At 43.5% G+C, this 18,809-nt stretch overlaps 1 protein-coding gene across 2 annotated transcripts in view; it reads right to left on the bottom strand.

Moving 5' to 3' along the window:
• Window positions 1-18,809, bottom strand: part of camk1b (calcium/calmodulin-dependent protein kinase Ib) — a 216,418-nt gene that overhangs the window by 7,887 nt on the left and 189,722 nt on the right. For both annotated transcript variants that reach the window (XM_028824645.2, XM_028824644.2), the window contains exons 6-10: window positions 10,998-11,124; window positions 10,519-10,594; window positions 9,083-9,195; window positions 8,201-8,279; window positions 3,106-3,193 (exon numbers count right to left, since the gene is read on the bottom strand). In XM_028824645.2, coding sequence (XP_028680478.1) covers window positions 3,106-3,193; window positions 8,201-8,279; window positions 9,083-9,195; window positions 10,519-10,594; window positions 10,998-11,124 — 483 coding nt within the window. The remainder of the gene's footprint in view (window positions 1-3,105; window positions 3,194-8,200; window positions 8,280-9,082; window positions 9,196-10,518; window positions 10,595-10,997; window positions 11,125-18,809) is intronic.

Raw genomic sequence — 18,809 nt, 5'->3', positions numbered from 1 at the left:
GCAGTGATAGGTTGGCTACCCTGCTTGTCCATATGTTACCTTCCTCCCCTTGACTCCTCTTCGGCCCCTCACTTGAACCTTTACTAACGTCACACTGGCCGACTCAAAGCTCAGCTGCTCACTGCTGAGTTACCGCTAATGGAGGAGCTCTTATTTTAAATCCCATCAAGCTTTGCTCAATTTTATTTTCTTCAACAGTTGCTAACAAGTTTGACCACTTTGGCATGGCATAACTTTCAGGTGCGTTTGGCAACCAGGGCCGTCTTAGCGCATGGGCATGCTGAGCAGTTGCCCGGGGGCCCCATGCTAATCTATGTATGCTGTAACTACTTTACCCATAATGCTGTTAAGACCGCCCTGTCGCCGACTAAATAACAGTGGGAGCATTTTACATTTTTTATTTACTTTATCCAAGAGTCGGTGCTCACATTTTTGTTTATGAAATTGTTTTGTAACACTGCGTCATATTCAAAAGTAATAGCGATAACAGAATGCAATCCCATATGATAGTAGACGACATTAAATTGGCACTTTTTTAACGCCACTTTACAACGGAGTTTGAAATGCAGCACAAAGAAAATAATATATACAGGTAGTCCCCAAGTTACGGACATCCGACATCCGACTTACAAACGGGGCCGCAGCTGCTCCTTCATCTGTCTGGGGGGCGCGACACGGGCTTTTCAGTAACTGCCGCTCCGCCATCTTAGGCCTGGGGATGCTGCAAGCGGTGTCTGGAAGGGGGCTGTTTCGCTGCTCACGCAATGTAGAGTCCCTCGGGTGGCTCCGGTTGATGAATGGGGTGGTGGGGGCTGCACCCCATTCATTCTCAGTGGGCGGCTGGGTGCGCAGCAAGCGCTCTTGTGCAGGCTTGATGGGGTGGAGGGGGGCGGTTCGCTGCCCACCCACCACGCCGCCGCAGCTACTGCTCCTGACTGGACGGAGGCTGGATGGGGCGGAGGGGGGCATTTCACTGCTTTGCAGTGTCCCTCAAACGGATGCCCCATTCGTTCTCGGTGGTCGGCTGGTGATGCTGTATGCGGTGACCCGGTTGTGGCTGAATGGATGCCACTGAGGGTGAATGGGGCAGCGGTGGGCAGCCTTGTGGTGTGCCTCGGGTGGCTGCCTGTTGAATGGGGGCGGTGTTGGGCAATTCTCTACCCGCCTTTGGCCGCACCCTGTTCGTTCTCGGTGGGTGGATGCTGAAGGCAGCATACTGTATGCAAGTGGGGGTGACTGTGTGCTGGGCGGGTGGTGAATCGCCCCTCGCCGCCCCCATTCATTCTCAATAGCAAGTCTGCTTGTACTGTTACACACATAGCAGGAAGTCGTCTCTCGTCAGTACACCAGACGTGCTGGCGAGGGGTAAGTGCTGGTGATACAGTAAAGAAGACAAAATAAAGTAGAAATAATAAAAAGGTCAGAGAGAGGTGACACTCCGTCATTCATTGGCAGAGCACTTGGTTACAGTCGGTCAACAATTGCATTTATTAAAATAATGGACTTGTTCCGACTTACATACAAATTCAAGTTAAGAACAAACCTACAGTCCCCGTCTCGTACGTAACCCAGGGATTGCCTGTATATAAAAAAATGTTTTTTAAAAACCACACTTATATTAAGTTAAAAAGTGTACTAAAAAGTAAAAAATTAGTCTCTCATACATCACTCGTAAAATAAAAGGTGGGCGCTTTTGCTAAGATTTTAAGAAAAGTTTTTTGAATGCCCACACTTTTATTTTATGAGTGACGTATGAGAGACTTATTTTTTATTTTTTAGTACACTTTTTAATTTAATAGAAGCGTGGTTTTTAAAAAGCATTTTTTATTTGTATATTATTTTCAACTTTTTAGTCTTGGGTTTGTTTTAGTATAATTTTGTAATTAATATTTTAACACCTCCTTTAATATTCCTATCCGTTACTACTACAATCTATTGGTGAAATCTTGAACTATTCTTCATATGAAAATTTCATTTCTTAATTAGCATGGATTAATTGATCAATTAGTGAAACTGATTATTGATTCATGTATTGTCATCGGAAATGAGTAAGTGTGCAAAATTCATTTGGACAATAGGAAGTGGGTTAAAAATCAATTACAAGATTTGTACAAGACAACAAATACGTGAAGTTAAAATAAGCGTGATAATAATAATAATAAATCAAATATTGAAGAGTGTTTTGTGTTTCCTTGTGCCTTTTGGAGACCTGTGTGGCGATATTCCCAAGATTAAACCTTTTGTTCATACAGAGACTTGTGTCCGTGCGTTTGTGTCTGGAGTTTGGGGTGCTACAATGCTGCCCCCTGGTGGCCACAAGTGGGAATACGAATGGCACACAATGGGCAAGACGATCAGGGGATTGCCACGACTGTTTGTGTATTTACCCTCTGGGGTAGGGCTGGGTGCCAAAGATTAGGGGCTTAAGCCCCCCCTCCCCACACACACCACTGTCCATTTTTAAACCCTTCCCGTGTTTATATCAGTTAGGGAAGCTGCGCCTTTCCTGTGCTATTGATGAGTTCAAATGCTATTTAGCCATAAGTTAAGATAAAGCAAGCTCTTTATAATAATAAGATATGAGATATCTTAGATATGCTTACATAACTGTGTTTGTTCGTCTTCCATTTTTTTTCCAGAGAAGTGACTATTTGTGCCCTCCATTAGTTTACTTCCCTAAAGCAACAGGAGAGGGCGCTGCTGTGTGAGCGATTCTGGTGCACCGTCTTACATTGGACATCCGAGCGGCCGTCAGACGAGTAAAAGAGCAAAAATACGCAAAATATACAAATTCAAGCAACCACTCTCAAGGTTAAACCTGAAACAGTAAACCCGCTCTTAGCTGCAGTTGCACCGAACGTCTCCCAGTTTCACCAATTGCCTTTCGTCTGGAAATTTTGAAATGTTATAAATTCGTGAAGCTTGATTGGTTTGTGATATCGACAAACGACAAATTTGAACTGTCTCCACAAATATCTTTAAAGAATAAGGTGGGCCACATCCGAGCCACATTGGCCCATGGTGGGAGGGGCGAGTTGTTTCGTGCCGATGAACGGACAGACAGACAGATAGGCAGACATAGGCATTCGCGATCAACAAACTCACCTTCCATTTGCTTTTGGCAAAGTTCTTTTTGATCTGAGCGCTGACTGACTCATGGATGTTCTTATCCAGAGCAGTGTCTCCTGCAATCCTGTAAAACACAAAAGAAAATCAATACTCTGGCTGTCGAGTGTCGAAAGCACAGGAAACAGCAAATCCTCAGGATAAAATTCACCTGAAGTTCTGATTTAGTAGCCGCAGAAAAGTCAGCCCAGATCAGTCTAACCTTAACCCAAACCTCAGCGACTACATGTACGGCCATAGCAGATGGCTGGCCTGTCTAAGTACGTTTTTGAGTCTGTGGTTGATGTACAGTTTGCACATTTGCATTTCCTTGTGAGGCTCTAGGGACCCATAAAGCTCAAACAATATTAAAACGCGTCACTGTGGTTGGTGCTGTTATTATTTAGCCAGGGTTCCTTCCCTGGCTTTGATGCAAATTTTTTTTTTGTTCATTGGTTTCAATTGTTTCCCTTAATATCGTTCTATCCATTTCTTATTTGTGTAATTATGTATTTTCTATTAATTTCCTTCTACTTATTTATTCATTTAGTTTCTATGCGTGCAATCATGTTCTACTATGGATCCCTCAAGAGGCGGGGCCACCCTTACCTCATCACTAAGGAAACGCCCCCAGGCTCTAAAAGCAGGCTGGGAAAGCGAGTTCCTTGGGGTTCATTGTATGCTCTTTGGAGGAGTTCCGAGACTTCTGTGTAGTGAGTGCCAGCTATCCTTTGCTTTTCTTGATTTCTGATTTTCGCCTCTGTCTTTGGTTTTGGATGTCTGGATGTGGTTGTTGTGGATTGCCCTTTAGCCAAATCCTTTTTGCTTCTTTACGGACTGTTTTTTTAAAATTTTCTAATAAATCTTCTTTGTTGATTTGCTCTTTACAAGCCAGGGGTTTACAGTTATCCCCCCTCTTGTGGAACATTGATTTTTTTTTTAACATATTTTGTGTGGAGCACCACAGCTGCTGAAACAGATAGATAGATAGATAGATAGATAGATAGATAGATAGATAGATAGATAGATAGATAGATAGATAGATAGATAGATAGATAGATAGATAGATAGATAGATACTTTATTAATCCCAAGGGGAAATTCACAAACAAAACACAAACAGTGCAGGCAGTATGGCATAGCGGTTAAGGTGTTGGATTTCAAACCCTGAGACTGTGGGTTCAAATCCCACTACTGACACTTTGTAACCCTATGAGCAAGTCACTTGACCTGCTTGTGTGCCAACTGGAAAACCAAAAGAAACGTAACCAATTGTTGTCATGTTTCAGCCAGCGCGTCTCCCCTGACTGGGTTCAAAGTGTCATGTCTTGTTGGATTTTTTCGTTATTTTATGCAATTTAATTGTATTAATGTCTATTTCATTTATTATGCACATCATTCGAATTGTACAGTGCATCCAGAAAGTATTCCCAGCGCATCACTTTTTGCACATTTTGTTATGTTACAGCCTTATTCCAAAATGGATTAAATTCATTTTTTTCCTCAGAATTCTACACACAACACCCCATAATGACAACGTGAAAAAAGTTTACTTGAGGTTTTTGCAAATTTATTAAAAATCAAAAAACTGAGAAATCCCATGTCCATAAGTATTCCCAGCCTTTGCTCAATACTTTGTCGATGCCCCTTTGGCAGCAATTCCATCCTCAAGTCTTGTTGAATATGATGCCACCAGCTTGGCACACCTATCCTTGGCCAGTTTCGCCCGTTCCTCTTTGCAGCACCTCTCAAGCTCCATCAGGTTGGATGGGAAGCGTCGGTGCACAGCCATTTTAAGATCTCTCCAGAGATGTTCAATCAGATTCAAGTCTGGGCTCTGGCTGGGCCACTCAAGGACATTCACAGAGTTGTCCTGAAGACACTCCTTTGATATCTTGGCTGTGTGCTTAGGGTCGTTGTCCTGCTGAAATATGAACCGTCGCCCCAGTCTGAGGTCAAGAGCGCTCTGGAGCAGGTTTTCATCCAGGATGTCTTTGTACATTGCTGCAGTCATCTTTCCCTTTATCCTGACTAGTCTCCCAGTCCCTGCCACTGAAAAACATCTCCACAGCATGATGCTGCCACCACCATGCTTCACTGTAGGGATGGTATTGGCCTGGTGATGAGCGGTGCCTGGTTTCCTCCAAACGTGATGCCTGATATTCACACCAAAGAGTTCAATCTTTGTCTCATCAGACCAGAGAATTTTCTTTCTCATGGTCTGAAAGTCCTTCAGGTGCCTTTTGGCAAACTCCAGGTGGGCTGCCATGTGCCTTTTACTAAGGAGTGGCTTCCGTCGGGCCACTCTACCATTCAGGCCTGATTGGTGGATTGCTGCAGAGATGGTTGTCCTTCTGGAAGGTTCTCCTCATTTCACAGAGGACCTCTGGAGCTCTGACAGAGTGACTATCAGGTTCTTGGTCACCTCCCTGACTAAGGCCCTTCTTCCTCGATTGCTCAGTTTAGATGGCCGGCCAGCTCTAGGAAGAGTCCTGGTGGTTTCGAACTTCTTCCACTCACGGATGATGGAGGCCACTGTGCTCATTGGGACCTTCAAAGCAGCAGAAATTTTTCTGTAACCTTCCCCAGATATGTGCCTCAAGACAATCCTGTCTCGGAGGTCTACAGACAATTCCTTTGACTTCATGCTTGGTTTGTGCTCTGACATGAACTGTCAACTGTGGGACCTTATATAGACAGGTGTGTGCCTTTCCAAATCATGTCCAGTCAACTGAATTTACCACAGGTGGACTCCAATGAAGCTGCAGAAACATCTCAAGGATGATCAGGGGAAACAGGATGCACCTGAGCTCAATTTTGAGCTTCATGGCAAAGGCTGTGAATACTTATGGACATGGGATTTCTCAATTTTTTTATTTTTAATAAATTTGCAAAAACCTCAAGTAAACTTTTTTCACGTTGTCATTATGGGGTGTTGTGTGTAGAATTCTGAGGAAAAAAATGAATTTAATCCATTTTGGAATAAGGCTGAAACATAACAAAATATGGAAAAAGTGATGTGCTGGGAATACTTTCTGGATGCACTGTATGTTGGAAAGGGGGAAGGGCTTTAGTTACGTCCCTTGTGCTTTGTGGGTGGTCCCACAAGGGGCGGAGCCACCTGTCCATCTCCACCCTATTTAAGGTTCATTGAACGCTCTGGCATGGAGAGCTCTTGTGAGTATCTGTCTCTTTGCCGTTGCCTTTTGATTTCCTTGATATATCAAACCTGTGCCATGTTTCTCGACTTTGTCTTTGGATTTGTGTAACTGTAGTACTAGGGTGTTGTACCGTGTTACCCATTATGAATGTAGCAAGAGGTCAAGCAAAATGACACCTTTTATTGGCTAACTAAGTAACTGACTGTTTTTGAACCTCTGCTCCGTCTTCATTTCCATTTTTTGGACCCTGTACTGGGACTCTGTTTTATGTGTTTTACTCTTTCAAGCAATTCCGTGTGCTCTTCGTGGCTCTGTGCCTGCACAGGCCTTTGTGAAGATAACACCTTTTCTTTTTATAAAGATTTGTCTCAGCCCTTTGGCATTCTACTCAGAGCACTTCGCCCTCTAGTGGGCAACAATGGAAGTGTTATACCAGCTGTGCTTTTTGAACTTGGCTATTTCATGACAATTGAATCATAAATGTTATGAGTCGCCTTGGATAAAGACATCAGCTAAATAAGTAAATGTAAATGGCACTGAACCCAACCCTAATGATGAAATGAGGTCGATCGCTTCATCTCACTTTCCTAATGTGTAAGGTGGCAAAGTTATGGCTCCGGTTAACAATATTTTAATAAAAAGATGTGCATTTGGGATGCTTTGAGCAATACTTCTGGATTATGTAACACGAGTAACGCAAGATTTTTCAAGAATGTTTTTGATATTATCTGCTCTTGTCTAGCTTTAGTCACCATAGAGGTCTATTCTATTGGAAACTTTGTTATGTCTGTTCTGCATGAATACACAAAATGAAAATTTTTTGCCAGCTATCGCTACAAACCACATGGCATATGTAACGTATTCAAAAATATAATTTTTAAGTGAAGCATTTCATTAATAAAACTGAATCTAAACATCTAATAGAGTTTAGAAGTCAAGTATGAGGAAGTATGAGGAAGTCGGGAGTGACAGAGAAGTACGTAAGAGTTGTACAGGATATGTACGAGGGAAGTGTGACAGTGGTGAGGTCTGTGGTGGGAGTGACGGAGGTGGGATTACATCAGGGATCGGCTCTGAGGCCTTTCTTATTTGCAATGGTGATGGACAGGCTGACAGATGAGATTACACAGGAGTCCCCATGGACTGTGATGTTTGCTGATGACATTGTGATCTGCAGGTTGAGGAGACCCTGGAGAGGTGGAGATCTGCTCCAGAGAGGAGAGGAATGAAGGTCAGTAGGACCACCAAGACAGAATACATGTGTGTGAATGAGAGGGAGGTCAGTGGAATGGTGAGGATGAGGGGAGTAGAGTTGGTGAAGGTGGATGAGTTTAAATACTTGGGATCAACAGTACAGAGTAATGGGGATTATGGAAGAGAAGTGAAAAAGTGAATGGGTGGAGAAGTAATGTGTGACAGACAGGTATCAGCAAGAGTAAAAGGGAAGGTCTACAGGACGGTAGTGAGACCAGCTATGTTACATGGGCTGGAGACGGTGGCACAGGAGACAGAGCTGGAGGTAGCAGAGTTAAAGATGCTAAGATTTACATTGGGTGTGACGAGGATGGACAGGATTAGAAATGAGGACATCAGAGGGTCCGCTCAGGTTTGGAGACAAAGTCAGAGAGGCAAGATTGCTTTGGTTTGGACATGTGCAGAGGAGAGATGCTGGGTATAATGAGAGAAGGGTACTAAGGATAGAGCTGCCAGGTAAGAGGAGAAGAGGAAGGCCTAAGAGAAGGGTTATGGATGTGGTGAGAGAGGACATGAAGGTGCTGGGGATGACAGAGGAAGATGATGAGGACAGAAAGATATGGAAGAAGATGATCCGCTGTGGCGACCCCGAACGGGAGTAGAAATTAGAAGTCATGCTGGGCGTGTGTTTGCTGTTCATGTGTGCTCAACATCATCCCAATAAAAGAGAAATGGCCGTACCAGGGGTGCTGCAGCGCCTGCTCACACGCGTATCTCTTTCTTGGATCTTTTTCCATTAAGTGAATGATGAAGTCTTTGGCTGCAGGGTAGCAAACAAAAAAAAAAAGAAGTAAGAATAAAAATCTCACAAACTGAAGACAGGCTTTCGAGTAATAACACAACGTTACTAAATCAATGAAACCTAATTCAGGGTCCGAGGGGTGGTGGCTGTCAGATACACAGGCATGGGGAGCCTCTGACAGGATTTGGGTGGAAAGACCAAAACGGGGAAAGATGAGGGTGTGACACCCTCACTAACCAGTGTTTCCCAATTGATCCCTTGAGAATGGAGGACCGCTGATGTCACTTCCTTCCACGTCACAAGCCCTGCCCCACCCATTCCCAGCACTGTATACGCAGGTCCACCACCACCAGATGTTGGCATTCATTCGTGCAGCAGTTTCACAGGAGAACGGAGCTCTGTGTGTCTGAAGCCCTTTTTGTGTTCTTTGGATAAATGCCATTACTGAGTTCTGCACACTGGTGCTACCTTTTCTGCCTTCCAGAGATTTTCATGAAAAGGGGTTTCTGCTGGGACACCGACCCTCACATTGTCTTTTGTGCTCTCATTTCACACAGTATAATTGAGGGCATGGAGGGATTTAGTGCCCGTCCGTCACTAGACCCACTGACACACACCCATTCGCACTCACCCAGGACCATTCTGGCATTCCTGTCATATGAGATGTGGGTGGGACACTCACAAAGGCAAAGGGAGGACATGCAGACTCCACTCAGGCAGGAACTCAAAAAACCAGCTGACCGGATCCCCGAGGTGGCCATCTTAAGCACCGCACCACTAAGACCCCGCTTATGAATTGCACATTACATTCCAGCCCTTACCAGAATCCGAGATATCATCCCAGTACGGAGAGTCAAACTCATATTCAGCTTTCAAAATCTGTTCAAACAGCTTAGCGTCATTTTCGTCGTAAAACGGGGGGTAGCCACACAACCTGTAAAGAACAGAAAAGGTCACAAATAGGCTTTAATGGGTCACGATCAGACAATTGTGTCACCATTTAATGTTAGCAACCTTGAGGTCCGGTTCAAGTCCAGCAGCTGGGTCAGCTGAGCAAAATCCAAATTAGCTGGATCTTGTGAGAAGTAGGGGGCGCCACCAAGACCCCCAAACCCCAGACACACAACACCCAAAACACAACTCCGGGTTCAATAAACAGATTTTTAATCCAAGCAGATGGAATAATAACAATCACAAAACTGATGCCTTTTCTTATCTCCTTCCACCCACTAAGTGAGTTCTGCCCGCTGACTCCCTACTCTGACTCCTTGAGGTACGGTGGCGGACCCGGGAGTGCTTCCGGTGGCATGACGTGGCTTGTTGGAAGCAAATTCTGGGTCGTATGGAAACCAGGGAGGTCCTCCCCTCCACCAAGGACCCCTACAGGACTGCACTTCTGGACTCCAGTTCCCATGCAGCACTTGCGGGTGTCCAAACTGGGACTACTTGCATGATATGCTGCCACCTATTAATTTAGGTGTTGGGCGTTTGGGGGATGAACTGCTCCTGGACCTCCAGCTCTCACCAGTCCACCTTTCCTTCAAGCACCCCAGCCAGGATTGGAATTATAAGGCGACCCAACTGGGTAGTATCCTCAATCTGGTCATCTTTCCATTATGGATTCCCAGACTGGGAAGAAATCCTGCTTAGTCCTGGCTGGGATGCCCATCCGTCCTCCTGGACCTCCAGCTCTCACCAGTCCGCCCTTCCTTCAAGCATTCCAGCCAGGATTGGAAGTATAAGGCGACCCGACTGGGTAGTGTCCTCAATCTGGTCATCCTTCCATTATGGCTTCCCAGACTGGCAAGAAATCCTGCTCAGTCCTGGCTGGGATGCCAGTCCGCCCTTCCTTCAAGCATCCCAGCCAGGATTGGAATTATAAGGTGACCCAACTGGGTAGTGTCCTCAATCTGGTCATCCTTCCATTATGGCTTTCCAGACTGGCAAGAAATCCTGCTCAGTCCTGGCTGGGATGCCCATCCGTTCTCTTGGACCTCCAGCTCTCACCAGTCAGCCCTTCCTTCAAGCATCCCAGCCAGAATTGGAATTATAAGGTGACCCGACTGGGTAGTGTCCTCAATCTGGTCATCCTTTCCATTATGGCTTCCCAGACTGGCAAGAAATCCTGCTCAGTCCTGGCTGGGATGCCCATCCGTCCTCCTGGGCACTTGCAATTTAAAAAAAAAGTTTTTGCTAATCTGTTCAGAACTAATTTGTAAAGGGAGTCTGATCTCTGCAGATACACAGATCTACTCACAGGATGTAGGCGATGACTCCAATGGACCAGCAATCAACCGCTTTGCTGTAAGGCTTCTGAGCCAGAACTTCAGGAGCTGTGAGAGGAAACGAAAAAAAAGACATTTGCATGGTGATTAGGTGCCCATCTTCTTCTTCTTCTTCTTTCAGATCCTCTTAAAGATATAAAAAGCTACTTAATAAAACAGCAGATTTTGTGTAGAACTGAGTGGAAGAGGCAGCCATGTGAGAAGACACGCCCAGCAGAACTGAAGAAGGGGAGGGGCTGGTATGCAAATTAGCCATGTGCATATTGTTTGGCAAGAATATAACCACATGCATCCTAAGCCAAACATCATTGGGACAATAATAACCCAATAAATAATACAATTTTTTTATTATTATTTTTTTACATTTTGACGATGAGGACAAACTTCCTTCGCCAGCAATCCAAAGCGTAAAATGCAACAGTTGTGGAAAAAAAAAAAAACGCATTCTTACCAACGTAACCCGGCGTCCCGCAGGCTGTGGACATCACACTGTCAGAGCCCTCAATCTTGGAGAGGCCAAAGTCGCTGATCATGATCTTGGAGTCTTCATCCATGCTGTAGTACAGAAGGTTTTCAGGCTAAAGGAGCAAAAAGGGTCATCAAGGTCAGGACGAGAGTATGGGGCAGCAATGTTTGAATTTCTTTAATGCTAAACGAACTGTACACATTACTCCGGGTGAAGCCACGCCAGAGTGTTATCTGCCTTTCGCATTGGCCTCCATTGACATGAGACGCATGGTGACGTACGTTAGGATCCGTGGTTGAGTTTTCAACGTACACACCAGCAACTGGATGCTCCGGTGAGGTCCTCATGATCGGTCCTGCCGTGGTCACTCGTGGGCCATAGGTGGAGCCCCCTCAAAAAAAAGGACGATCAAACTTGGCCATCCAGAGGAAGTAAAAGTCGAAACAAGGATTCCGTGGAAAAACCATTACCGAGCCTCGAGAGCAGAGGGCCGGCGCATCCGCCCGACTCCATCTCCCTCCGTCGGTCCTGAGTCTGACCCGACGATGCATGGAAAGGAAGGCGTTGTAATGAGTTTAGCTGATTTTGGTTAATTACGAAATGATGTGCTTATGGCAATGGGTAGCCTTAGTGTTACTGTGAAGGAGGCCTGACGGAACCTATCGGCATTTTCCAGTAGGCTCAATGCCTTCAGTATCCGCAGTTTCCATATCCCCTTGAGGGATTTTCGGGAGCGTAACTCCCACAGATAACGAGAATCGCACGTATATTTGAAGAAATCCAGTGGAAGGCCGTGTACCTTATTCAGCGTGTGGGCTCCGGGGAGTTGGTACAGATGGCTTACTGCTCTGAAATCCTCAAGCAGCCATAAGTATAGATAATGTTGGCAGGAATTAATTAGTAACCCGAATTAGGATCAATTTGTTCATACTGAAACATGTAATGTAATTAAGCCTTTTGAATGGCTGGCTAATAGGCTTAAATCAGGTTGGATTTTCTCCGCTTGTCTTGGTAAATAAGGATCAGGAAGGCTTCTGCAAACAGAGGCACAGGCGAGTCCTTCACAATACGCCAGGAGCCGCAGGAACTGACAAGCTCATCGGAACGGCTGGCGCTGCAGGGTGGCACACATGCAAAGCTCATCAACTTCCGACGCTCCGGCTCTTCAAGCCCATCTTGCGCAGAATTAAAGCATAAAGTAAGAATGTGACGGAAACTATAGAATTTGAACCAATACATGATATAATTTTACAGTCTAATATAAGCACATACTACTTACATGAAGTTATACTGTAACAATAAGGGTAAGAATTGAAGGTAACTAAAGGGTTAACTAAATGTTGTGCCTAAACTTTGGCACGCGAGGCCTTTGCCACCAAGATAGTGGCTAAGGGTGAAATAAAGCGCTTCCATGAAGCCAAATAATCTCAAGGCATAACGTGAGCTACCACAGCTACTGTATGCTGACGACACACAACCGTATTTATGAACAGCGCCTGATGACCCCGACTCTCTTGGTCCACTGACCCCAATGTCTTACTTATGTTTCTGAGTGAATGAGGAGCCATTTTCTCAAACTAAATAAGGAGAAAACAAAAATCTTAGTTGCACCTGATGACCCCGACAAGTATTCTTGGTTGTAATTTGCTTTCTCTTTACAAGCCAGGGGTTTACAGTTATCCCCTCTCTTGTGGGACCTTTCTCTTTACATATTTTGTGTGTTTATTTTGAACTGTTGAGAACCCAGCAAGTACTGAACTCCAGGCACACTGAAGCACCACAGCAACTGACACAGTGCAGGCAGTGTGGCGTAGCAGTTAAGGTTTTGGACTTCAAGCCCCGAGGTTGTGGGTTTAAATTCCACTACTGACACTTTGGGACCCTGAGCAAGTCACCTGACCTGCCTGTGCTCCAATTGGGAAAACCAAAAGAAATGGAACCAGTTGTTGTTGTGTTTCCCCTGGCTGGGGTTCAAAGTGTCATGACTTACTGGTTTTTCGTTATTTTATGCAATTTATTTGCTTTAATGTTGATTTCATTTACTATGCATGTCATTTGAATTTTACGTTGGAAAAGGGGAAGGGCTTTAGTTATGTCTAGTGTGCTTTACAGGTGGTTCCACAAATTAGGTCCATGAGGTCAGACTATCTCACGTGAGCTACCACAGCTATGCTGACAACACACAACTGTATTTATCAGTAGCGCCTGATGACCCCGACTCTCTTGGTTCACTGACCCCAATGTCTTACTTGTGTTTCTGAGAGGATGAGTAGTAATTTTCTCAAACTGTCCATCCATCCATCCATCCATCCATCATCCTACCCGCTATATCCTAACTACAGGGTCATGGGGGTCTGCTGGAGCCAATCCCAGCCAACACAGGGCGCAAGGCAGGAAACAAACCCTGGGCAGGGTGCCAGCCAACCGCAGGGTGTGCACATACACACACACACACCAACCACACACTAGGGACCTAACCTAACCTACATGTCTTTGGACTGTGGGAGGAAACCCACGCTGACATGGGTAGAACATGCAAACTCCACGCAGGGAGGACCCGGGAAGCGAACCCAGGTCTCCTAACTGCGAGGCAGCAGCGCTACCCACTGTGCCACCGTGCCGCCCTTTCTCAAACTAAATAAAGAGAAAACAGAAATTTTAGTGATTGGATAAAATGGATATAATGAGGATATTAGAAATAAACTCGATCCATTAGGATTAAAAGTCAAGACAGAGGTAAAGAATTGAGGGGTAACTACTGAATCGGACCTAAATTTTAAATCACATATTAATCAAATTACTAGGACAGCATTTTTTTCACTTAAGGAATATAGCAAAAGTTAGACCTCTTATAACTTTGCAAGATGCTGAGAAATTAGTTCACACTTTTGTGTTTAGTCAACTAGATTGCTGTCAAGCACGCCTCTCAGGACCACCCAAAAAAAGACGAGTGCAGAACGCAGCTGCCAGAATCTGAACTAGGAAAAGAAAATCCGAGCACATCATGCCAGTCTTAGCGTCACTACACTGGTTACCGGTGCCATTTAGAATTGACTTTAAAATACTGCTGATGGTTTACAAAGCCTTCAATAATCTGCTCCATCCTATATCTCTGAATGCCTCTCACCTTACACTCCAAATTGGAACCTCAGATCTTCAAACGAGGGTCTGCTTAGAATTCCAAGAGCTAAGCTTAAAAGAAATGGTGAGGCGGGCAGGTGGCCTTCTGCTGTTACGCACCTCAAATCTGGAATAGCTGACCGATAGAAATTCACCAGGCTGATATGGCGGAGCACTTTAAAAACTGCTAAAGACCCGTTAATTTAACATGGCTTTCTCATCGCTTTATTTTAGTGTAACCCTGATATTCTGTATATGCATTTAATTATCGTTTTTTTTCATGGCTCCACAATCCATATTTACCCCTACTTTCTTTGCTGTTATTTTTCCGTGTTTTCTGTGGTGACGATCTGTGCCACCACCACCTGATCAACGCACCATGCTCTGTTGATGGATTGAAGGCCAGAGGTCCACATGACCACCATCATCAAATTCTTTCACATGAAGCTTGAAAACCACGCGGACTGTTTGAGATCATTGATGTGAGGTTAGAATGCCCACTGGTGGCACTCGTTGATTGATTGAAGCTCTGCATATTAAGAGTCAGATGATGTGATGTATTGGATGAGCGAATGTAACAGAAAAGCATAAAGGCAGATTGAATTGTTTAATTGATTGCTCACTCCATGGACTGAGACATTTGTGCATATAGGTCAGGTCAGGTTGGGGGGCAAGCACTGGTACAGCGCGTTGCTGCACCCACCACACTAAGAAACAGCTCAGGATCCTGGTTGGCAGTCCCTCAAGTAGACATGCGGTCCAGTCCCACCCTCCGGAAATGACCCTCTCTCTCATGCTGCCAGGTGTTACGTGGGCGTCCCCTTGGCCTGGTCCAGCCACTCGGGTCTTCAACAATGAGGGTCCGGTGAGCCGGATCACCCTCAGGGAAACATGCCACATGGCTGTTAGTGCCATAACTGACGCTCCCTCACAATGCAGGTCATGTGCCTCATTCAGGACTCCATGAGGAACACAAAGTCAAACCAGTGTCACCCAAGGATTCTCTGAAGAGACACAGAAGTCCAGTCTTCATCTCAGGTCACTAGATAGCAGCCATGACTCACAAACAGGGGGCACTAGGACTCTACAGACTTGGACCTTTGTCCTTTTGCAGATAACGGGAGCGCCACACACAGAGACCTCATGCCCCCCCCCATGCTCTCCCTATCCGTCTACTGACTTCATAGGAGACTTGAATGTCGCTGCCGAGGTAAGCAAATCTCTCGACGAGGTCGACACTCTCTCCGCAGACAGACACACTGCTGATGGCCGTGCCCAAGAGGTCATTAAAGGCCTGGATGTTGGTTTTTATCAGGACCCTCGCAAGCCCACACACTCTCGAGAGCCCCCATCTGAGCCTCCATTGACTCCATGAAGATCACAGCATCGTCAGCAAAGTCAAGATCAGTGAATCTCTCTTCACCAACAGATGCCCCACAGCCGCTGGACCCCACGACCAAGCCCAGCATGGGCATTTTTCAAATTGTACAGCATTGGTCACCATTGAGTTCTTTTGCGTCGTAAACTTTGTTATCTCCGTTCCGCATGAAAACATTATTCTCAGCCATCATTACAAACTACAAATGGGCTACGTAACATATAAAAATGTCTTTTTTGGGTGGGGTATTTCTTAAAGTACACACATAGAGGGCACATGAAGAACGTATAGTTATTCTAAATATAAAATACTGTGCATGTGTGAATTATTTATGTATTGTGGCCACCAGGGGGTGCTGCAGCACCAATACCTCCAAACACAAACACAAATCTGATGGCCACAAGTCTCTGTGTACTGTAAATGAAAGCTTTAATGGTGTGAATACCTTTATGCGGGTCTCAAAAGGGCACAAGTAAACACAAAACACTCTTCAATTTCATTCTCAGCTTTATGGAAAATAAAAATTTATGTATTAGCATAGTACTAGGGTGTTCTACCGTGTTAGCCATTATGAATGTAGAGAAAATCCTGCCTGAAGAAGGGGCCTGAGTTGCCTCGAAAGCTTGCATATTGTAATCTTTTTAGTTAGCCAAATTAAAGGTGTCATTTTCCTTGGCTTTTCTCTGTATTAGCATAAATAGATATAAAAGTAATTAACAGCTTCTAATGCATTAGATTTAGCATAAATTAGATATGTTAAGCAAATAGTTAAATAAAAAAAAACATTAGTAATATTGCATTTCTAGTTAGGCTTGAAATAAAATTACCAATACTGGGAAAGGAAGGACAGAATAGAAAGAGAATGACGTACAGAAACTATCGAGGACAAAAGAAGGAGGAATATGAACACCTGTTGTTGTTGGAAGGAAGGCCAAAAAGCAAGGAATGATGAAATACAGAAAAATGGTCAGGGTAGGCACGTGAGAAACCAGCTAGAATAGAGAGTCAGCAGAAACAGCACAGGCATTGTTACAACGAGGTCAACATGATGTAATGGAAAATAAAATTAGTGTATTCATGTATTAGCATAAATAAATATAGAAAAATATATAAGCATTAACCTTAGTGCAGATATTAATGCAAGTCGGGCCTGCCAAGCAAATGGTTAAATAAAGGCACATACCATATTTCTTTTTAATTAAAGCTTAGCTTTAAGCCACCAAGTATAAAATATCTTGAAAGCCAAGGAAGGGGAAGTGATAAGAGAAAGCCCAAAAATGGAAGAAGGAACATCTGCCCAGCCGAGGCCAATCAAAATAAGCAAAAACACAAAATAAAAATGAACAACAGACAGTAAAAATACCGGTGGCCAGCTGCAGAAGGAAGTCAGGAGATAATATGTATAATATTATTATATTATAATATAGAATATAATGAATTTCCCCTTGGGATTAATAAAGTATCTATCTATCTATCTATCTATATATCTAATCCTGCCTACTGTACCAAATTCTTCCTATCTATCTATCTATCTATCTATCTATCTATCTATCTATCTATCTATCTATCTATCTATCTATCTATCTAATCCTGCCTACTATATCAAATTCTTTCTTTCTTTCTATCTATCTATCTATCTATCTAATCCTGCCTACTATACCAAATTCTTTCTTTCTTTCTATCTATCTATCTAATCCTGCCTACTATACCAAATTTTATCTATCTATCTATCTATCTATCTATCTATCTATCTATCTATCTATCTATCTATCTATCTATCTAATCTTGCCTACTATACCAAATTCTATCTATCTATCTAATCCTGCCTACTATACCAAATTCTATCTATCTATCTATCTATCTATCTATCTATCTATCTATCTATCTATCTATCTATCTATCTATCTATCTATCTATCTAATCCTGCCTACTATACCAAATTCTATCTATCTATCTATCTATCTATCTATCTATCTATCTATCTATCTATCTATCTATCTATCTATCTATCTATCTATCTATCAATCTAATCCTGCCTACTATACCAAATTCTATCTATCTATCTAATCCTGCCTACTATACCAAATTCTATCTATCTATCTATCTATCTATCTATCTATCTATCTATCTATCTATCTATCTATCTATCTATCTAATCCTGCCTACTATATCAAATTCTTTCTTTCTTTCTATCTATCTAATCCTGCCTACTATACCAAATTCTTTCTTTCTTTCTATCTATCTATCTATCTATCTATCTAATCCTGCCTACTATACCAAATTTTATCTATCTATCTATCTATCTATCTATCTATCTAATCTTGCCTACTATACCAAATTCTATCTATCTATCTAATCCTGCCTACTATACCAAATTCTATCTATCTATCTATCTATCTATCTATCTATCTATCTATCTATCTAATCCTGCCTACTATACCAAATTCTATCTATCTATCTATCTATCTATCTATCTATCTATCTATCTATCTATCTATCTATCTATCTATCTATCTAATCCTGCCTACTATACCAAATTCTATCTATCTATCTATCTATCTATCTATCTATCTATCTATCTATCTAATCCTGCCTACTATACCAAATTCTATCTATCTATCTAATCCTGCCTACTATACCAAATTCTATCTATCTATCTATCTATCTATCTATCTATCTATCTATCTATCTATCTATCTATCTATCTATCTATCCTGCCTACTATAATACATTCTATCTATCTAATAATGGTTCCCATGAGAACTTGAGGTACCGGCTGGACAGGTGCAGAGGGGAGTCAGAGGGAACAGCGAATGAGCTAATTTGAGCGAGGTCAGAATGATAAGAAATAATTCTATAAACTGTGATTCTTGGCCTGTTCGGTGCTCAGTCCAATTTGGCCCTATTGGGTTGAGTCCTTGTTATTATGATTATTTTATTGCAATAAAACCATATACTCTGTTTGCCTATCCTGTGTCTCCTAATAGCCTTCATTTCAGGTTAAAACCTCTTGGTGCGCGTTGTGCTCCGAAATTTTCGCCACAAAAGCTCCTCCAGGCAAACTCTGTCAGCTTCCATTCGACTCTGACTTGCCTGGATGAAGTTGATTGGCTCCATTTATCTTGGACCCGGGAGTACGTCCAGTACCAAGGCAGAGGCCAATGGAAGCACTTCCGGGTCAATCAGAAGTCCCAAAAAGCAGGGATTGTGAATTCCTTCAGCTCCCCCTTGGCGGTCCCCACTGAACCCAACAGGGCTGCCCCATGGGACCCCAGGTCCCAGAATACCTTGCAGGCATC

Source organism: Erpetoichthys calabaricus, chromosome 18 (assembly GCF_900747795.2).
Source record: "Erpetoichthys calabaricus chromosome 18, fErpCal1.3, whole genome shotgun sequence".
Classification (NCBI taxonomy): Eukaryota; Metazoa; Chordata; class Cladistia; order Polypteriformes; family Polypteridae; genus Erpetoichthys; species Erpetoichthys calabaricus.
This window is presented reverse-complemented; position numbering and strand designations above follow the sequence as displayed.